At 41.0% G+C, this 22,179-nt stretch overlaps 1 protein-coding gene across 1 annotated transcript in view; it reads right to left on the reverse strand.

The window, feature by feature from the left end:
• Window positions 1-22,179, reverse strand: part of CNTNAP2 (contactin associated protein 2) — a 2,507,009-nt gene that overhangs the window by 96,701 nt on the left and 2,388,129 nt on the right. The window contains exon 21 of the mRNA XM_082257542.1: window positions 13,768-13,861. Within this exon, the coding sequence (XP_082113668.1) occupies window positions 13,768-13,861 (94 nt within the window). The remainder of the gene's footprint in view (window positions 1-13,767; window positions 13,862-22,179) is intronic.

Raw genomic sequence — 22,179 nt, forward strand, 5'->3', positions numbered from 1 at the left:
GCAAGATTTGGACAGTGATTTGATGAGAGGAGAGTTCAGAGTCCAGGATTACACCTAATACCCTGGCATTTGGGTACAGGCTGATACATTTTCTATTTAAAGGGAATGGGTTGTTTTACAAAGTGATCGTTTACAATCACTTAATTCTAAACAACGCTTGCTATAATCCTCAATATGTGCCAAACTACATAGTATATGTGCTCATTTCAATGATCTTATAACATTTCTGTTCCATACAAAGCAAATATAACCGTATAGTGCCAAATACTAAACGTGTAGTGCCTAATGTATGAATCACTTGTGCAATAAAAAAAAAAAAACACACATGATTGAAGAGAGTACAAAATAAAAAATTAGAAAAAAGTCCTTAAAGATGTGAAGAAAAAGTGCTTGTGCTTCAACACTCAAGCTGTTAGGTGACTACCAGTAATAATGCAACAGCAGGATGTTAGATTTCATTGCTGACAGCAAAGCCAAATATAAGCAATCTTTCTAGTTCTCTGGTAGCAACAAGGTTCCTGTAAGCCAACTGTAATTGCAGTGATCTCTAGCAGTCTTTTTTAACATGTTCCCAGTCTCTAACATTCTCCTGAAGCACATTGTCAGCCATCAAGGACACCTGTAGCATGTCTCTCAGCATCTCCAGAGGTATATTAGCAAAATCTTCGGAAACATCTAAAATTCAGAATATTGTGTGGCATCTCTGGGGATTTCACGGGCCACATTTTAGGCCCTTGTATCTAGTCGCTGCTCTAAGCCCAGGAAGGTCTCCTTTTATTCTTTTGTAAAAATAGGTTGGCAGCTGATGCTGCCGCACAGTTACAGTTTGCTTTTGCTAATTGCTAGGGATGTTGAATTACTCGATTTGGCCATAAGCCTGATTTTATTTCTGTAGTGTTCCACATTGCAGTGCATTGCAGTGACATTTACTAGGTAGGAATTATATACATTGCAAAATGCTGTATGAGGACATTTTTCCTTGTTAATTGGAGTACAGTATGAGCCATAAAATGGTTGTATGAGATGAAGACATGCTTGGAATGTAAGTGCCACAGTATACCTGATTTATAAAGAGAGAGTATGTAAGATGTTATTAGGACCCGGTTCACACTGTTGTGACAATTACTCCGACTTTGGAGCACTTGTTGCATCAGAAGTTGTACCCCAGTCGGACCCCATTCTGTGCAATGGAAACGCTCTAATTGGTGCGACTTGAGTCTTTTCGTCTTAGAAAAAGATTCCTGCACCACTTTTGGTCCAACTTTGTACAGACTTTTACAAGAAGCTCATGCAAGTCGTGCTAAAGTCACGGTGGGGTCCAACTTCAAAGTCGTGTGAAAGTCGAGCGACTTTGAAGTCGGGGGCAGTATGAACCCGGGATAAAAGTGCATGCAAATTCTAGCAACAAACTTCTCCTATTTTCTCTTTTGGTCTATTAAATATACCATTAAAAGCATTTTGTTTTATCAGTTCGATAAGTGTAAAAAACTTTCTGTGCACTCTGCCCTTGCGTCACTGAAATTTACAGCAGTGTAATTCACTTTACTGAGTTCACCTGTAGACTGCAGAGCTCCTCCTTCCTATGAGAAAAGGGTAGGTGTTCTCTAGGCCAAATCGGGAATGAGAAGCCAAGGGGAACAATTCTGCTCCTCCTTAGATACAGTACAGTGAGTGGGTGCTGTCTGGACAGGAGAGGAAGTATGCCACTGGCTGGATTACCAGGTGAAAATCAGAGAAAGAAAATATAAAACATACAAATTAAAAAATGATTGCAAAACTTTTAAGAATTTGTAAGCTCATATGTGTTAAATTTTATTCTTGTTTTTAGATACACTTTACATGTCCAATTAAATTATTCAGATTACTGATTCTGATTCATGACCAGTCTTGTCTGCTTTTAGCAGACAATAATAATAAGCTATTATTTCATAGTACAAGCCACTTTAATGTGGCAAGCTTGTAAATGAATGTTATACCCAAGCCCCTGCTGATGTGTAAATTGCTGTCTACTATATGGATGCCAAGGAGGTACAAGTTTTTCTGACCATGAAAAACTCACTGGTGCAATTTGTAGGCTAGTGGTAAGGGAAAGTGGACAAATGGCCCGGACCATTTTTGATTTTACAAATTAAAAAAAAAAATAAACGTATAGACAATGTAGCACTGCCCCCTTGAGGCCTGCTGATTTAGTCACCTTTCGGATCCCCCTGGGTTATTAGCAACTGCATGCAGAAACTTAATACTTTACTTTCCAGTTCAGTCAATGAATAGTCTAGGGGTTTTGTTTTTTTTGTTGTTTTATTATAAATAGGGACGGGAGAAGGGAAGAGTGGCATACTCCGGAACTTGAACTATTCACAATCCTGAGGACTTCTATCTGAAGATGCAGCCAGGCTGCAAATTTCACCTTGCCACTAGATGAATTGTAGATACTGACCGTCTCTGAACAAAAGACTTGGTTGCACACTATCTTCAGGGTACTCGCCTAGCACCCCCTTTCACTCCACTGGCTCACAACCGTCTTCTGACTACTCTACTCCGGGGTGGCCCCCTTCCTAGTCAGGCCCTTAGACACAATCCCCTGTACTCAAGATACTGTTTTTCCAGGTTCTCCAGTGTCTCAACCCCTCTAGTCAGCTCTCCCGGATCTCAGGGTTAAGCTCCTTCCTTAAGGCTCACCAGGCCGACTGCCTGTGACCATACACCAACCACTGCAGAAAAGGAGGCAGTCGCCACCCTCCTTCCTGGACTCTGCTCACCAGCCAAAGACCCCAAGCACATGTGCTCCTGGCTTTTATACCACACCCCACAATGCACCGAGACAACAGTCTGTGCCAATCACTGGGGCTGTATCAAAGCCTATGTGCCCATTGGTCAGGTTTCCTCCACGGTTCAACATGCCTCCCTATTGGACCAGTGGGGACACTCCCCAGACCAGATGAATCACACACTGAGCACCATGAGCAGACCTAACTCATAGATCTTACTCCCTGTTAAGCAAAGAGCAATATAGATTTTGCCTGCTGCTCCTCTGATAGGCAGACAGAGCCAAACTATACTCTCTAACTAGCACCTACCTAGGAGGGTGCTACAACAGCAATAAAAAGAAAAAAGGTAGTGACCTACATGCATATACGTACATGTCTATAAACAATACTGCTTTGCTATACACAAAGTCATTTAGACAATATCATCATCCCTTTCAAACAATAATTTCACATACTGTTTTCACTACATTCTTTCAGCTATAACCATATCCTGTGTAAAAAATAAACCTGGATTCTTTCCCATTTAGTAATAACTACAGCTTTGTATAGTGTCATGTTAACACAGTATTTACTGTACCATGCCACAACCTCTCGTGGCTTCTGCTTCTCTTTCATGTCCTCACTCCCCATCATTTTATCTATACTTTTCTATGTCTTTTTGACATTTTGGATTTGATTGGGCCCAGATAGCTAGACTGACCATACCATGTTAAACAGACTAAGGAATTCGAATGTCAAATTCCACTAAAGCAGCCTTTTTCTACCAGGGTGTCTTAAGGTTTCTTCAGGGGTGTCTTGGCAAAAAGCCTAAAAAATTAATCAAAAATTGTACACAAGCTAGCAGGTGGATGAAGCCATCCTTTTAGTTACACAAAGCCAACAAAGCAATGAGTTTTCATTATGCACCATTATGACTTTCTAGACGCTGGCATCCTAACAACCATTGACGTCATCAGTTAATAAGAAAGATGTATGTTTCCTCCACAGCATCCTTGTTTGACCCTCCTCTGTCCCTCTCAGCCCTGGGGTGATGTGGGGGAGTGATGGAGAGAAATTGAGGAAGAAGAGAAACCTTGGAATACCAGTCAGTACAAATGTGCAAAAGTGTTGGAAGAATAAATCACTTCTAACGTTGGGTGCCCTATCTGTGGATGTTGCTGCATTATGTAATGCTGTTACAATTAAGAATGGGGTGCCTCGAGACTGTGCATAATTTCAAAGGGTGCCTTGAGTTTGTCTATAATTTTAAAGGGTGCCTTGACTGAAAAAAGGTTGAGAAACACTGTTCTAAAGTCACAATGCATGTTTCACTTTGCTTACAAGCCAAAATGTAGCACAATACTGCCCTCTATTGGTTTTGACCTGTGTAATCATTTTGTTTTAGGCAGTAATGAAGCAATCAGGGTTATAGTGATGCCAACAGCATAAATGTAGTTGCAAGTCTTCATTTAACTTAAAAAATTACACTTTTTAAAGCTTTAAACAACCAGTTATCCCAAATAATAACAATGTAAATTTAAACCTTAGGAGAGAAAATTTGTGTGGGGATACCTGGAAATACATTTCCCATCCGTTGTTGATCAGTACTGTTAGGGCCCATTTACACTATGCCAGTCCATTGCATTATTCATTAATGCATTAAGACAAGCTATTCATCTGCACAGGCTGCCAACATGCCACAACAGGCTGAATATATGATATGGTAACTCAGGGCACTGCACTGCATGGTAACGGAGTGTGTCAAAATTGCTTGACTTACATGGACTGAGAATGAACAGTGTTACCCACTTCAGCTCCGGAAAGGTTTACCCCCCATCATGACCAGGCCATTTTTTGCGATATGGCACTGCGTTACTTTAACTGACAATTGTGCAGGCATGCGACACTGTACCCAGAAAAAATTAATGTCCTTTTTACCCCACAAATAGAGTTTTCTTTTGGTGGTATTTAAACACCTTTGCGCTTTTTTTTTTTTTTTCCACTATATACAAAAAAAGCCAGACAATTGTGAAGAAAAAAACAAAAACAAAACAATATTGTTTACTTTCTGCAATAAAACATCCCCAATAAAAATTTAAAAAATCAAATTTCATCAATTTAGACCAATATGTATTCTGCTATATATTTTGATAAAAAAAATCCCAATACATTTATATTATTTGCTTCGGGCAAAAGTTATAGTGGCTACAAACTTTGGGATATTTTTATTATTATTATTATTATTTTTTTTTTACTAGTAATGGTGGCGATCAGCGACTTATAGTGGGACTGCAATATTGCGGCAGACAAATTGGACACCTAATTGACACTTTTTGGGAACCAGTTACACCAATAGAGTGATCAGTGCTAAAAAATATGCACTGTCACTGTACTAATGGCACTGGCAGGGAAGGGGTTAACATCAAGGGCGATCAAAGGGTTAACTGTGTTCCCTGGGAGTGATTACTAACTGTGGAGGATGTGCTTTGACTAAGGGAATGTAAAGATCCGTGTTCCTGCTTAGCAGGAACACAGGATCAGCACATTCCTCTCTCACAGAACGGCAGTCGGCCTTGTTTACATAGGCAAACTGCATTTCAGCCTTTCTCCTGAATGATCGCTGATTGGCTCCCGTTGTATCCTATCACAGCAGGAGCAGGACACAGGCGGCACGCATGGGCCCAAACTTGGAAGTGTCAGATCATGAACTAGGTACGTTCCGCAGGTACTGCCGCAGTATATCTGCGTGGGGCGGTCGCTAAGCAGTTAAAGGAATCCTTTCCTGAGATAAACAGGTGGCCATTGACCTCTTTCCTGGGCCCAGGTTTGTAGTATCTACAGAGATCGTCAGTGTTTTTTTTTCACCACTCCCCGCCGGGACCTGCGCTAGTGACATCGTCTCTAGGCTGCAGTGCCTGGCATCTCTCGACATTGCTGGATACTTCCCCCTCCCTCCTGCCCTCCTCCCAGACTGTGAGGACAGCAGGTTACTGCGGCTCCCCTGCCATCTGGTCCACTGACCCTATGGCCCACAGATAACAGCAGGTGACACAGCAACGGCCATCCTCCTTCTCCGGTCCGTGGGCACCCGTTAACCCAACTCCCCCCCCCCCCCCCAATATATGCCATTGATGTGCTGCACACCAGCCGCAGGATTGGTCTCCAATTGGCTCCATCCATCGACCTGAGCATGTGGCTTTCATTTCGGGGTCAGCCAGGCGGGCTTTTGTGGTAATGTACCTATGTTATATGCCATTCTCTAGTGGTCCATACAATCTTGGAATTCATGACTAATAAATGTAATTTTATTTGAAGTTTATACTATCTCCAGTGGCAGGGCTGCTGTTAGAAATCGCAGGGGCCCCGTACAGATTACCTGGCAGGGCCCCCCCCCCCCAAGAAATTATTAAAGATATATTTAGCTGAAATTACAACAAAATCACTATTATCAGACACAAATATAACATAACTCACATAATTCCTGCTAAATCTGAAAAAATAAATGTTAAATAAAAAAGAAGATGAGATGAGAAAACTATACAGGCTGGGCAGTTGAAGCTCAGTGATCAGAGAGACAGTGAGAGAGAGAAACAAAGTTACAATTTACAAATAAACTCCTGAGAAGAGATAAGTGCTGGGAGGGGGATTAGTGAACTGTCTCTTTCTCAAGAGATAAAAGCTGATAGCAGGGAGGGGGACAGATCAGATTCAGGTGCTGGAGGAATATTTCTGTATTTGTTGTCCATCACTAATCTCCCTCTCTGTGTGGGCCCCCCTGTGTGCTCGGGCCCCCTACAAGAGGGCTGGTGGTCCCCCCCTATCAGTGGCCCTGTCCAGTGGACTCAATGATTATAGCTCCAAGCGCTTTTTGAGAGTAACTGTGTGCCACATGTTGCCATTGCTGAACATTAATTCTGCTAAAGTTAGTTTCCTGGCTGTCCACTAAGAACAAGCATGTGGATGAGGACTTCGGACTTTACCCTGACTTTCCTGATAGGCACATTTTTGTCTGGGTGAGTAACTGAAGTATTTAAGTCAGTGGGTCTGCATAACTGCCAGGCAACTTTTTTTTTTTTTAGATCATTATTGGCAGCCTCTATAAGCCCAACTCTCAGACAACTGGTCTAAAGACATTTGAAAAAGGTAATTTGAAAAACTTACAGTATGGGGGGCTTCTGGGAAAGTAGGGGTGAAGCTGAGCCCAGGGTTGGCACTAAGTTGCATATCACCCACTTTCCCCATGCAATACTCATTGAATCTGAAAAGCTAATATTTTAATCAGAGATAAGCTCGGGCGTGTTCGGGTTTGTACGTGCCCGATCCCGCCAGGAAGCCGACCATGCACTCTGCTAATCACAGGCAGTGAGGCATTTCCTGATCCGCAGCTGCACATATCTGGAAATGTCTCAATGCCTGTGATTAGTATAGTGCAGGGTCGGCTTCCTGGCGGGATCGGGCACGTATGAACTCGAACACACCCAAGCTCATCTCTAATTACAATCACATATTTCTTCCAAACAAACTACAAATGCAGGCTGTAACCAGATGTTGAAAGCACAGTCCTCATTAAGGATGCACACCTGCAAGATCACATGCACTGTGATTAGAACACGAGAACCCCCAAAAGAGGTTTCTGTGTTAAGCTACAGGAAGCAGCCCCATTGAAAGCAATGGGAGGCTACCAGTTCCTGCAGCTTGTTGTAACCACTCACATGTAAATCGCTCATGCAGTAATCACATGCGAGTGTTTGGCCCTGGACACACACTGCCTGTGTCCAGAACCATTCACTTGCATGTGATCTCTTCATGATAGATTACATGCAAGTAACCGCAATTAACTGCAGGAGCCTGCAGCCTCCCATTGCTTTCAATGAGGCTCTCTCCCCCATTGCAGAAACCCCCACTGGGGGTCTCATCTAATTGCAATGCAGGTGTATTCGCAGATGTAAATGCACACTAAAGGCTAATGCCTAGTACACACGATGAGAAGATTGGATGAAAAATACACCTTTAAGAGCAATGGTTTGATAATCTGAATGTTTTTACACACACTATTCGAGAGCCGATCACGACAATTTATGCAAAATTAGCCAAAGGGACAAGCAGAAAGAATGTTCTTGTACAATAACAGAATGAACAATTTTCGTTTTAATCAGTACAGCATTCATTGGTAAAATACTGAGTGAACAAGACCATGCATGCTCAGGAAACAAAAGAATACATTATAATATAATACAGTACATAATGGCAGAAAGTTGTATTCTGTCTTATGAGAATTTTTGTAACTCTAGCAACCTATTTGTTTTCAATATAAGACTAGCATGCAAAAAAAAAAACTGATAACAATTCGCCCAATATTCTCATTGTGTGTACGAGGCATAAGTCCAGCCAAAACTTTTTTTTGTTTTTGGTGGGGTAGAGTAATTACCCCAGAAGGAGCTGCTGATGTTTGGGTCTCTTGACTCCGGATGTCAACAACCTCCTGGCAATGCCACACCCTCCAGCACACCAAGGCTGAAAGGTAAATATTTATTGTACCAACATACAATAAATCAACAGCAAAAAGATGGAGAAGCAGTAATAAGCACTTTAACAAGTATACAGAAACAGTTACAAAATAAAATGTGACTCAATAAATATCAAGCGGATTGACCCCAAGTCCCTATTCTATAGGAGGTCCTGACTAAGGGCAATGCGAGGATAATGGTCAAACAGTCTCTGGCAAACCCTTCCCCAATCGGCAGTGAGTTGGGGCCCAAATCCGGTATTCAAATGTAAGTCATTCTGAACCTAGGTATAGATGCATAAGCGGTGTCTTAAGTGAGGAATGCTGTTCCTTTAAATGGAGTGCAGTAGGGTATGGCCAGTGGCCTCTTACCAACACATATGCGATGATGACTTGTCTCGTTCCACTCTCCATCCAGGGGTGAGACAATACTACCTGCAGTGATGTCCTCTCCACGACCAAAGGGTGACACAAGGCTTAACAGTATTGTTCCCACAGACCAAGGAATGTCTGAGACTTGACTTCTCTGTGCCCCCCACACTGCAGCAAATCATCCCATTTGCAGCCTGCTGTACTGTGTGAGTGCCACAGCATCCACCCAAAAACTGCCCAAGAATTTTCTGCCTTTTCCTTACCTGCAAATCCCTGGTTCTGCTAGGAATTGTAATTCCAAAACACTCTGCAGCACGAGGTGCAGAATCTTTGGAGTATATACCTCCTACAAGTCCTTGCTACTCCCAGTAGGGTCTGTCCTTTCCTAGGCTGTACATCAAAGATGTTATCGATTCCTTTGTTTTCTTGGTTTGTGGGTGGCTGCACACAACCCTGCTGCACAGCCTTACAAGTGTCCTGCATCAGGAATGTGGCCAGAAAAACATTTGCCCTTTTAGCAGCTGCCATTGGTCCATGGAGCCGAGAGAGGCTCAAGTTATCCCCTTCACCAGGAATATGTGCTTATTAGCAAGAAGAGATGTTCATGTTCTCGGATGTGTTACAATGTATCAGGCATGATGTATAAGTAAGACTTATTACAAATGAGATGATTAGAGATTATCAAAATTCAATAACTTCTTCAATGACATGATTGGGCATAAAAGATGCATCTCTGATTTTTCTTTTCTAGATGGAGAATTTTACTTTAAAGTCAGAGTAGGACAGTAAAGGTATCTTACAATATATTTGGGTGTAGACTAATGCCTCGTACACACGCATCGATTATTGGCCGGGAATTTTCGGCCAACGTCTGATCAGCCAATTTTCGGCTTGTTAGTATGATGCTTCCGACAACCGACTCCGTCTTTTCGGCCAAAAAAAATCTGGTGTGCAGGCTATAAAATTTTTGTTGGCCGTCAACACAACGGCCGATTTTCCGTCAGTCAGTACAGATTTCGGCAGACAAAAATCTGATGAGGAAGACTGGGCATGCTCAGAGAAGAAAAAACACACGGAAAGTAAACCAGCACATGACATCACTTCTGAAGTAGATTTTTGTTGGCCGAGAAAATTTGTGTGCAGTCTAGGCACATTCCAAACAACAAAACGCAACTCTGGACAAAAGATGGACTATTGGTCGGCCGATAATCGTTGCGTGTGTACGAGGCATAAGGCTGGGTTCACATATGTACGGCCTCAGGTCTCAGCATGGGGTCTCCAGTGTGTCCCTGTTCACCAGTTCAGGTGTGAATCAGGTCCAAATCTTTTCTGAATTTGCGCCTGAACCGCACTCAAAGACCCACAGGACCCTTTTGAAATGTGGATCGTGGCCGCCACAGGCCTGTGTGAACTAGCTCTATTTAAACCCAGGCACACTCGCATGTCATACGAATTGGATGTGGGGAAACCCGTATCCAATTCACATATATGTGAACCCGGCCTGATACATAGTAATTTGCTGTATTTTCTTTAAAACGATAATAAACTGCGGCTGGTTAAAGAAAAAAAAACCAAACACCTGTAAGGCAATTTTATAATGTACTAGTATGCATCGCATACTAACACATTATAAAATACATACCTTGGAATAAAGCACCGCTGACACTGCTGAGAGGGCTGACATCTTCCCCCAGTCTTTCTTCTGGGTTCACGATGCCACAATGACGTCACTCCCCCACATGTATGCGTGAGCCCTCCTTCCGGTAAAAAGCTCTGAAGGTCAGCCAAGGTATGCCAGACCTTCAGAGCGCATGGGCTGGTGACCTCACCGGCTGCATGCAGGGTGAATATCTTAGAAATGGTGCACATTTAGGAGATATTCTTTTTACCTACAGGTAAGTCTTATTATAGGCTTACCTGTAGGTAAAAATTACAAAGCGGCTTTACTACCACTTTAATAAATGTCACTTTTATTGTCACCACCATCTAGTGGCCATTATGTTTTTTTTCCAGGCTGTTTTTCTGAGTTAGAAACACAAACACAAACGCCTACTCCGCTTAATCTCCACAACTTAGAAGGTAAGTGTTTTGTAGAAAGTGTTTTCTGTACTTGCATAATACATAAATTTACTTGAAAAAACAAAACAAATGCAGCCACCACATCCAAAGACTAATAATCTGCAATATATACATTTTTTGTTCTTGAGTATTGATATATTTTAAACCCAATTGTATAAAGGAGAACTTAAAAACCTAATAACTTTAAATAATTGCTATGCAAATATACCCTTAAAGGTAAGTAACACTAGAAAATGTTATTCACGCTTCAGCAGAATATACAGAAAACTGTAAATAATGTATCACTAACCAAATCATAAAAAATAAACAAAACGGAAATGAACTATGTGAAAAAAATAAAGAAGTAGTCTGCTCTCTGATATAATCTTCTGCCACCTAGTGGTGTACCTCCATCGCACACACAAATATTTAAGCAGACAGTGTCAAAATGCTATGACAATTAAATCTCTACCTAATATAACTGTGCAAACTAAAACTGGATTTTCATTAATATATAAAAAATCATACAAATTTAAACATACCTTATAAGATTATTATGAAAAGCAAGTGCAAAATCCCCCAGCACAAAATCTGAAACCATCAGTGTCATAAACTCTCATGCGCAAAATTTCCCAAAAAATGTCCACTATTAGTCAACCTGTGTTCATTTTCCAGTTGTGCAATCTTTTTATGAATCCAAATGTTCACACTATGTGTACCCAATCACCTCGTGACACTCCAAGCTGCTCACTTTAAAAACAGACCTCTAAACTATGTGAAGTCTGTAATTGCATGTACTGTATATCATCACAACCTTCCAGCTAGTCAATATAAAGCAGCAAGGGTTATCCTCAAGATGGTTTCATACATTTACCAGAGCTCAGGTTTTCTAAAGAGGTATGTCTTGTATGGTTCCACACTGTCAGGATGAAGTAATCAGGGGAAAGCAGACAGAGCGATCTGTGCATCTTGATACATTAGCTGGCAAGTCACGCCCCCCAGAGCTCAAGTTACATAAAAAAAACTTCCATAGTGCTTACTGTACAGTTTTTAATAAAATTAAACCTATGTCAATAAAATACTCACAAAAATAGAACAATAAAGTATGTATCCCCAATTATTAACAACTTGCTGACATCATCGGTGAAACTCCATTTTATGTGTTACACCTTTAACAAGGCTACATCCGAGGTCTCTGATGTCCTGTTAAAGACCCTTTTGGAAAAGTGTGAGCGGCTTCTTTCTATACCCATTTAACATAGTAACTTTAGGTGACTACATGTAATTTTATTAATTTATCTAGTGCATGCTGTACAGTAGTGATCGACCGATATCGGTTTTACGTTGCCAATACCGATACCAATATTTCGGCAATGCATATTGGTATCGGCCGATATTGGCCAATATTTTTGTACATTTAAAAAACATTTTTATTTTAATATTTTTTAAATTTGTTTTTGACAGGTACTTTGGTGGAGGGATCTGGGGGTCTAAAAGACCCCAAACCCCTCCTCTGCACTTAAAAGCATTCAAAACGCCAAGTTTGGCTGTTTTGAATGCTCTCATTTTTTTAAATCTGGCGCCAGACAGTACTCGGAAGTGATGTCACTCATGACATCACTTCCGGGTTTTTGCATGGAGACCCGATCAGAGACGAATGCGGGTTTGATCGGGTCTTCGGCGGCCATGCAGGCTGGTTGCCCGGGTCTCCCGGTGGGACGGGAGATCCGGGTGAGCAGCGGAAGGCGGCGGGAGAGGGGACATCCCCTCCCACTCCTTGTAATGATAGCTGAGCGGCTTCTCAGCTGCATCGGTTGTCATTACAAGACAGCCGACCGTCGGCTATTGACACCGGTACTGGGGTGATGCCTCTAGCAGGCATCACTTCGGTACGTGCACTTTCCCAAAATATCAACAATATCGGTCACCTCCGGGGCCGATTCCGATATATCGGTAAAAGTGCATATCGACCCTCGATATATATCGGCTTTGCCGATAATCAGTTGATCCCTACTGTACAGTATGGTGTACTGCTGTCACTGTCTATACCTGTTCTCTAAAATTCAATAAAAGTTTTTCTGAAATCATGCAGGTACTTAGTCCACAGGAGGATCAATCCAGGAACCCAGTATGATGCTTGCATTGGACTACTGTGGACTCAATTTCTGCATGTTTACATAGATGTTTACGTAGATTGAAATTTGATGACACATACCTTATTGTTTTATCTATGTGAGCATTTTTTTGGGCATGGGTGTATTTTTAATAAAAAACTGTACCGTGAGCACTGTGGAAGTTTTTTTATGTATCTTCGAGCTCTGATGATTCTTGAAACCATCTAGAGGTTAACCCTTGTAACTCCCTTGCATTTATGAGCCATTAAATGAGTTTAAATGAGTGGTTTGGAGTGTCATAAGGCAATTGGGCACATCACATGTGAAATTTGGATTTATAAGAAGATTGCACAACTGGAAAAGGAATTTATATTGACTAATAGTGGACATTTTTGGACTTTATGTGCACTTGAAAGTTTACTTTTTGTGGTGGGAGATTTTGCATTTGCTGTTTATGACAATCTTATAAGGCACACGTTTATATGAATTGTATATATTAATGTATAATAAATTATATTTTGCACACTTTTATGTGGTAGAGATTTTTTTGCCGTAGCATTCCGACAGTGTGCTTATATTGGTGTGTGTCGGCACACCACTAGGTGGCACCGTGGCAGACAATTATATCACAGGGCAGACTACATAATTATTTTTGCTTTTTTTAAATGTTTTTATGATTTGTTTTACCATATAGCGCTGCACTATTTATATTTTTTTTCTCTTTAGTACTGTATATAAAAGGAGGGCTTTTCTCATATACCGTAGCCATGATCCCAATGACCTTTCTGAACATAGTGATTTATTGAATCAAGTCACAGGTGACACAGGACAGACCTGTCCTGTTTTCTCTGCAATATGTCCTTCAATGATTATTCCATAATGTCTTTTCAATGCCGCCATAAAGAATGGTGATAAAGAAGGTGACATTGTTCAGTCTTAGCTGTATTTCATGGCTGAAAATTTCACTTACCCAACACTCTTCCAAGGAAAAGAGCCTTTGGTCTATTAAACCGAGTCTCGGAAGAAGCAGGAAGGCTGTATGTGGCTGGTGGGTAATGATCGAGCTGAAAAATAAGAAATGAGAGCAGTCAGACAATGCCATTTCAGTACAAGCTCTGCAACATTATATTTCATGGATTCAGCTCTTTTTAATATCACATTTTCCCAATGATTCTTTCAAGTCCCTGGCCACAAATGCACCTTCTGTGTCCTTGAAAACTGCGATTAGCTATTATTATGTGCTTTTCCTACACAAAACAAGACTGGTATGTGTATGTATTAAATGTAGGGCTGCAACTAACGATTATTTTCATAAGTTGGCTAAGCATTATTTAAATTAATCGATTCATTGGATAAACACCCAAGAAAGGTTTTGAGTATAATATAGTTAATATGTAAAGTTTAAAAAAAGACAATTTATTCTTTAATATCTATATGCAGTAGTAAAAAAAAATAACCAGCTATATGGTTAGGGAGCAAAATATCTAATCCACTCTGAGAATAACAGACAGAAGAGATATTCATACTATTAGAGATTAAATCTGGTACATATTATTAGACTCAGAGGTCAAAATGTTTCTTTAACCACTTTAGCCCCGGAGGATTTGGCTGCTCAATGACCAGGCCCAATTTTGCGATTCGGCACTGCGTTACTTTTCTGGACAATTGCGCGGTCGTGCGATGCTGTACCCAAATGAAATTGAACGTCCTTTTTTTCCCACAAACAGAGCTTTCTTTTGGTGGTATTTGATCACCTGTGCGATTTTTATTTTTTGCGCTATAAACAAAAAAAGAGCGACAATTTTGAAAAAATAATATTTTTCACATTTTTTTATATGAAATGCTCAAAAAAAATGTAAAAATCTAAATTTTTTAACATTGTAGACCAATTTGTTTTCTACTACATATTTTTTGGTAAAAAAAATCGAAATAAGCGTATTTTTAATGGTTTGTGCAAAATTTATTGCGTTTACTAACTACGGGAAAGATTTATGTCATTTTTATTGTTTTTTTTTTAACTAGTAATGGCGGCGATCTGCCTTTTTTTTTTTTTTTTTGCGGGACTGCCATATTGCAGCGGACAGATCGAACCCCTGACTGACATTTTTGACACTTTTGGGGGTACCAGTGACATTACTACAGTAATCAGTGCTATAAATATGCACTGTTACTGTAAAAATGACACTGGCAGGAAAGGGGTTAACTTTACTGGTGATCAAGGGCTTAAGTGTGTCCCTAGGGGTGTGATTCTAACTGTCAAGGGGCGTGGCTAGTGAAGTAACCACAGAGACATGCGATCCTATATAGCAGGATCGCATAGCCTCTGTGATCACTTCAGGGAGAATGACAGACAGCTGTGTTTACATCAGCCGTCTGTCTTTCTCCCTCTGCTGCGTGAGATTGCGAGTGGCCGGCGACCATCGCAGCCGCTGGTCACAAGCGCTGGCTCCCCGGGAAACGAGCGGGGGTTGGAGTGCGCCGCTGGTGGCGGGCGCTCACCCCCTACAGTCTCGTGGGTGAGCAACGTAGGTCTACGTCGCTTTGCCTGTAAGCGGCAGAGTGCCACAGTAAATGTACGGTGGGCGGGGTGGAAGTGGTTAAAGAAAAAAAAAAATAAAAAAGACCAAAAACACTGTTTTGCAGATTTTCAGGCAAAACTGTAATATAATATTATGCATGATAAACTCCCTTTATCATAGGCAAGTAACTTTATACAAGCTACCTGCGCCTGATCTCACCTATGCTGGCCAAACATGAACAAATGTTAGTTGGGTCAAATTGAGGTTTGTTTTGGAATGAGCAGAACAGAATACATTTCTCGATCAAACACAGTGTATGTGGCTTTTGTTCAAAAATTACATTAATTTTAAAATTGAATGTTGAAGCAAGTTACATTTTTTTTAATGACATTCAACCATTCGTCCAATGTACAAAGAATTTTTGTACAAATATTCTAGTCCAAAATCAGTACTTTTATGGACAGCATAAGATATTTTAATAGCATGCTTTTTTTAATCACCTGTCATGATGGGATTAAAAAAAATAAATAAAAAATTAGCCCTTTATCGTACAAAACCAACAAAGTTAAGGGGTTCAGAGCCGGTGCTACCACTAGGCAAACTAGGCAACTGCCTAGAGCGCACTGCCACCTAGGGCACAGCCATGGCCAGTGCCACATTACTCTCCTGTCACCTCCTCATCCCTGGTAGGTGTCACCTCTAGAGAGGGGGGCAGTGTGTATAGGAAAGGGGTGGAGAGTTAAAGGGGGTCAGTGTGTGCAGGGAGGGGGTGTAGCATTAAATGAGGGCAGTTTGTGCAGGAAGGGGGTGCAGCCTTAAAGGAGGGCAGTGTGTACAAGAAGGGGGTGTAGGATTAAAGGGGGCAGTGTATACAGGAAGGGGAGTGTAGGATTAAAGAGCGGGGCATTATGTGCAGGAAAGGGGGCAATGTGTACAGTTTTTTTTGGGGGATGCAAATAGCTCGTCGTCTTGCCTAGGGCACAAAATAGTCTAGCACTGGCCCTGGGGTTCATTTATACTAGGAAACAATGAAAGTAATAATATATATATATATATATATATATATATATATATATATAGGTGCATCTCAAAAAATAGAATATTATCAAAAAGTTTATTTATTTCAGTAATTCAATTACAAAAATGAAACTCATATTTTATATGGATGCGGTACACACTGACTGTGGAAGATTTTGCATTTCATTTGGAAATTAAGGTTTCAGAGTCTGGAAGAAGAGCGGAGAGGCACAGAGTCCAAGTTGAATGAGGTCCAATGTAAAGTTTCCACAGTCAGTGATGATTTGGGGAGCCATGTCATCTGCTGGTGTTGGTCCACTGTGTTTTATCAAGTCCAAAGTCAGGTCAGCCCTCTAGCAGGAAATTCTAGAGCACTTCATGCTTACCTCTGCTGACCAACTTTATGGAGATGCTGATTTCATATACCAGTAGGACTACCTGGTTTAATGATCATGGTGTCCCTGTGCTTGATTAGCTAGCAAACTCATCTGACCTAAACCCCATAGAGAATCTGTGGGGTATTGTCAAGAGGAAGATGAGAGACAACAGACCCAACAATGCAGACGAGGCCACTATCAAAGAAAGCTGGGCTTCCATAACACCTGATCGCCTCCATGCCACTCCACACTAATGCAAAAGGAGCCCCAACCAAGTTTTGAGTGCATACTATACTGCACATGGACATACTTTTCGGTATACCAACATTTCTATATTAAAAATCCTTCTTTTTTTTTGTTTTTATTTATTTATTTTTTTTATTGGTCTTATGTAATATTCTAATTTTCTGATATACTGAATTTTGGGTTTTCACTAGCTGTAAGCCAAATCATGAAAATGAAAAGAAAGAAATTATTGTAATCTATAACTCTGTGTGCAATGAATATATATAAAATACAATATATGAGTTTCACTTTTTTAATTGAGTTACTGAAAAAAATTACCTTTTTTAATGATATTCAAATTTTAGGAGATGCACCTGTAAATACACAGTATATATATATATATACACAGTATATATAGATAGATAGATAGATAGATAGATAGATAGATAGATAGATAGATAGATAGATAGATAGATAGATAGATAGATAGACAGATAGACAGATAGACAGATAGACAGATAGATAGATAGATAGATAGATAGATAGATAGATAGATAGATAGATAGATAGATAGATAGATAGATAGATAGATAGATAGATATAGTATTTCCCCAAAGTGAGTATACACCCTTCACATTTTTGTAAATATTTTATTATATCTTTCCATGTGACAACACTGAAGAAATGACACTTTGCTACAATGTAAAGTAGTGAGTGTACAGCTTGTATAACAGTGTAAATTTGCTATCAAAATAACTCAACACACAGCCATTAATGTCTAAACCGCTGGCAACAAAAGTGAGTACACCCTGAATACATGTCAGTATCCTATAATTTGTATATTCCTCGTATAGAGTTGCTTATTTTTCCCATACATATACATAGTTTCTATAATAAAACTATAATACAAATACTTTTTTTCATACAGGTATTTGAAATTAGAAGCACATCTCATTACTAGTTTTTGTGACATTACTACCATCTAGTGGTAAAAGAGAGACTGATTTTTTTTGTGCTTCAAAAGATATATAATTTGGCATCTGATGTAAGCTTATGCATAGGTCTAGCTATTGAATTCCATTGCAAGCCCTTTATTGTAATAGATGGGGGAGCATAAAGTATTCTGCTCACCCCTTTTGTCAACATCAGATGCCTGCAGGCTGTAATACTGCTCTTTCCACATATAGGCCAGGCTGTGGAAAGAGGGTTTTCATGCTGCTTGCATTACAGTCATGGGTTGGCAGCAGTGTTGCCAACCTCCCTTATTTTGTCCAGGTCATTCTGTAGGATATCTGCTTCATGCTGTGCAGACATTGCCCTGCCCAATTTTGTGTCATCTGCAAAAACTGATTTAGAACTAATGATCCCGTCCTCAATGCTGTTTATGAAAAAAATTGAACAAGGTTGATCCCAGGACTGAGCCTTGGGGTACCCCACTTACCACCCCAGACCAGTCTGAGTATGCACTATTTATTACCACCCTTTGGACACGCCCTTTTAGCCAGTTCCGTATCCAGGAGCTTTACCCCATTCATGAGCAGGACATTTTTTGCTATTCAGCACTGTGCTACTTTAACTGGCAATTGATTGCAACACTGTACGCAAATTAAATTTATAGAATTTTTTTCACACAAATAAAACTTTCTTTTGGTGGTATTTTATCATCACTGGGTTTTTTGTCTTTTGTTATATATATATGAAAGAAAAAGTGAATAAAAAATTTGAAAAAAACAAAACAAAAACACTTTCTTAGCTTCTGTTATACAATTTTGCAAACAAATCATCTTTCTTCATAAATTTAGACCAAAATGTAATTTACTACATTTCTTTGGTAAAAAAAAATAAGCCAAATCAGTGTATATTATTTGGTCTATGTGAAAGTTATAGAGTCTATAAACGATTCTATATATATTTGAGAGTTGATTAATCGGGATTTACTGACTCATTTCTTGTGACCCTAAAATGCCAGGACAGTACAAATACCCCCTTTTTGGAAAGTAGACAGTCCAAGGTATTAGGTAAGAGGCTTTTGAACTTTGAACATCAAATGACTGGTGTGGCAATGTTCAGGGATACTGACTGGCGAAAGTATGTAAAAAGTATTGTAAAAATTTTAAATTTTTTCATTCTGTCAACAGAGTGCTTCAGTGTCACCTTAGTGAGACTAAATTCCCTTGGGGTAGCGATCAGGAATTTTTTATTTTTACATCATCATCGCTTATAACAATAGTTTTAATTGCCATGAATGACTTGCTTACTATTGTTATCTGTGAGTGTCTACAGCTAATTACATGTTACAGTGTGCCAGGTACCATGTGATAGCTGTGGGTCAATCACAGCATCACAACAGTAAGCAAGCTGTCATTAATGGAAGTCATTCATGAGAGTTTTGCTTTTATTGTAATTATGTGATCGCCATGATTAGTCATAGCGATCACATGATACCCCGGCCGATGTGAGTGGTTGGACACAATAGTCGTGGGATCGCATCACTGCGCACCTCAGGTGACGCACCAATGCACACGTGTGCGGGGACGTACCAGTACAACAGGGTGCCTGCGGCTGCCGCCCACTCGCAGTAAACACTGTGGGCGGGCAGCAAGTGGTTAAAGTCACCAAGAATGATAATGGGTATTTCAGAGGAAAGATTATAGGGTATAGACGCAATAGTGTAAGGATAAATATTGACATGAGAGGAGTATCTCTCAATCTGGCTGCATAAGGTCAGACGAACTGATCATCTTGTGGCTGTTGTACCTTAATATAGTCCATTTTGTCTGTTCTGCGGTTGACAAAGTCAAAGAGATAGGTTAAAAAACCTTGTCCAATCAATATGGTTTGCCTGCAGATAACCCGGCAACCTCCCCACATCCCTACCAAGTTTGAAGCTTTGTTCAGCTGTGTGCTATTTTGCCTTTTGGTGGTAAGATTGTGCTTGCATGTCCACTTTGACTTAAAGTGATACTAAACACACACTGTTTCATTTACATTGTTCATTCTATTTCTGAATATGGATGATGGTACTGTAACTATTTTATTAAAAAAAAAAAAAAATCGAAGTACCCTTTTCCTAATTGATATTTAACAGTCACTTGACCCAGCTATTTCCCTGCTTGTCTGAAGGGAAACATAAGCAGGAGGAGCTTCTAGTCCACTGCTGCTAGTCGCATGTTCAAAAAAAAAAATAGCCTTTGGAATACAACATAAAATAATTAATATCAGTGAACTGTTTAAAATTGTTATACAAATATACATTTGAAATGAAATCTTTATAATTTTTTGGCAATAGCACGGGGGGAAGGTGGAGCTGTTGACGTCACCCGCTGCCATCTGGAGTCTGGCGAGGTCCGTGCAGGACTCGCCAGTACGATACCGCTGTGCCATTTACCTGCCTATTTTCTACCTTTAAAAAGTAAGAGGCTGACTTTTATGCACTTTATTAATAAAGTTTATCAGTATTACACTATGGGCTTGCCCGTTTTTTATGTTCCCCATAACATGCAAATGAGCCGAGCTGCCGAGTTTTAAGCTGATCCAGGAATGCTGCTTGCTTGTTTTTGGAGTGATAGACTGAGGCTTAACCATTGTGTCCATTAAGTGGAGGTCCGATCCAGGATTGCCTATTGTGAGAGGAGTGTTAAGCTTATTACTAGTAGATTTAAGGTGAGAGGCCAATCTAAAAGGTGGTGGTCGATTGTGCACTAAGAGCACCTGCATCCTCATTCAGGATTACTCTGATTCACCTTCATCTCACGGGCATTGCATGGACTGTTTTTTCCTCACCTTATTATCTATTCTACTATATTTTGCTTTGATGTAATTTTGATGTGATTATAAGCGCTGCACTATTATTTCTGATAATTTATTTATACGGGTGTTGTATTTTGAGTGTTCAGCTGCTAAAAATTGTTAGGATTGTTTTTTCCGTGCGCTGATATTGCTTCATTTTGTTTTATAATAGCAAAGTGTCCTGTGTCATGCCCCTCCAGCCTGCATCTTAGAATAATAGGGAAAAGAGAAAAGAGAAAGGGTATAGCGAGGCCCGGACTGGCCATTGGGCATACCGGAACCTGGGGCCACTGGGTCACAAGTTCTTGTGGGGCCCAAGGCAGCTGGGCTGCTCTTTGAGCCCACGCTGCTCACTTGGCCTATCTGTGGCCGCCCGGCTGCCAATTCAGTTCAGCCATCGGTGCCGTGGGATGTGACCATGAAGGGGGAGGAGCTAGAGGAGACACCTTTGGCCTCTCTGCAGCTGAAAGCCCATCAGTATAGTTTAGCCCATGGGTGTCCAACCTTTTGGCGTTTCTGGGCCACATTGAGTGTAGGGAAATTTTCTCGGGCCGCATATAAAATATATACTATAGTTAAAGTATATAAGTAATAAAATGCCACTGCACCCCCCGCACTAATTTAACACAACTAGAGGATGATCAAATGAAATGGAATCAGTATACAGAGGTTTACTTCTTCTGAGAGATATTAAAGGAACACTCTAACCACCATGACCACTTCAGTGCTTTGAAGTGGTCATGGTGGTAAGAGTTAGAAACACTGCACATGCTCGTCTCCCCCCCCCCTCCCCTCCGAGGCAGCCTTTTCCTACCGTTAGTTGGAAGTCACTGTGCCCATGTCTCCGACCCGCCTTCCTTCCTCCCCAGCAAAAAAAAATTGTCAGGGGGCAGTGGGCCGCATCGCTTGGGGTTCCGGGCCGCATGTGGCCCCCGGGCCCCAGGTTGGACATGCCTGGTTTAGCCGTTGGCGCCGGGGGGCGTACCCCTGAAGGGGGGAGTAGCTAGATGAGACACCGGCTACAGACAACATGGAGACAGATCAGAAAGGTCATGAGTGCAACCACCGTGTAACCTGGATAGGAGGAGCAGTGGGGCTGGCTCCATATAGAAGATTCATTCTCTCCATTTCCTCCTGCTGCTTCTGAAAGCCTGCAAGAGGGAGAGAGGAGAAGCAGGCATTCAGAGGCTGCAGGAGTAAATGGAGAGAATGATTCTTCTATATGCTGCCACCTCCACCGCTCCTCCTATCCTGCTTCTTTCTGCTACCACCTGTGCTCTCTGCCCCCCCCCATGCCCTTTGGCCTCCAGTGCTCCCCGAGATCCCCCAGTACTCTCCAGTTCCCCCCAGTGCTCTCTGCCCCCCCAGTGCTCTCTGCCTCCCCTGTACTCTCTGGCCCCCATGTGCTCTCCAACCCACCCTGTGTTTTTGCTTCCCCATGTGCTCTCTGCCTCC

Source organism: Pelophylax lessonae (genome assembly GCF_965119305.1).
Source record: "Pelophylax lessonae genome assembly, chromosome: 5".
Taxonomy (NCBI): domain Eukaryota; kingdom Metazoa; phylum Chordata; class Amphibia; order Anura; family Ranidae; genus Pelophylax; species Pelophylax lessonae.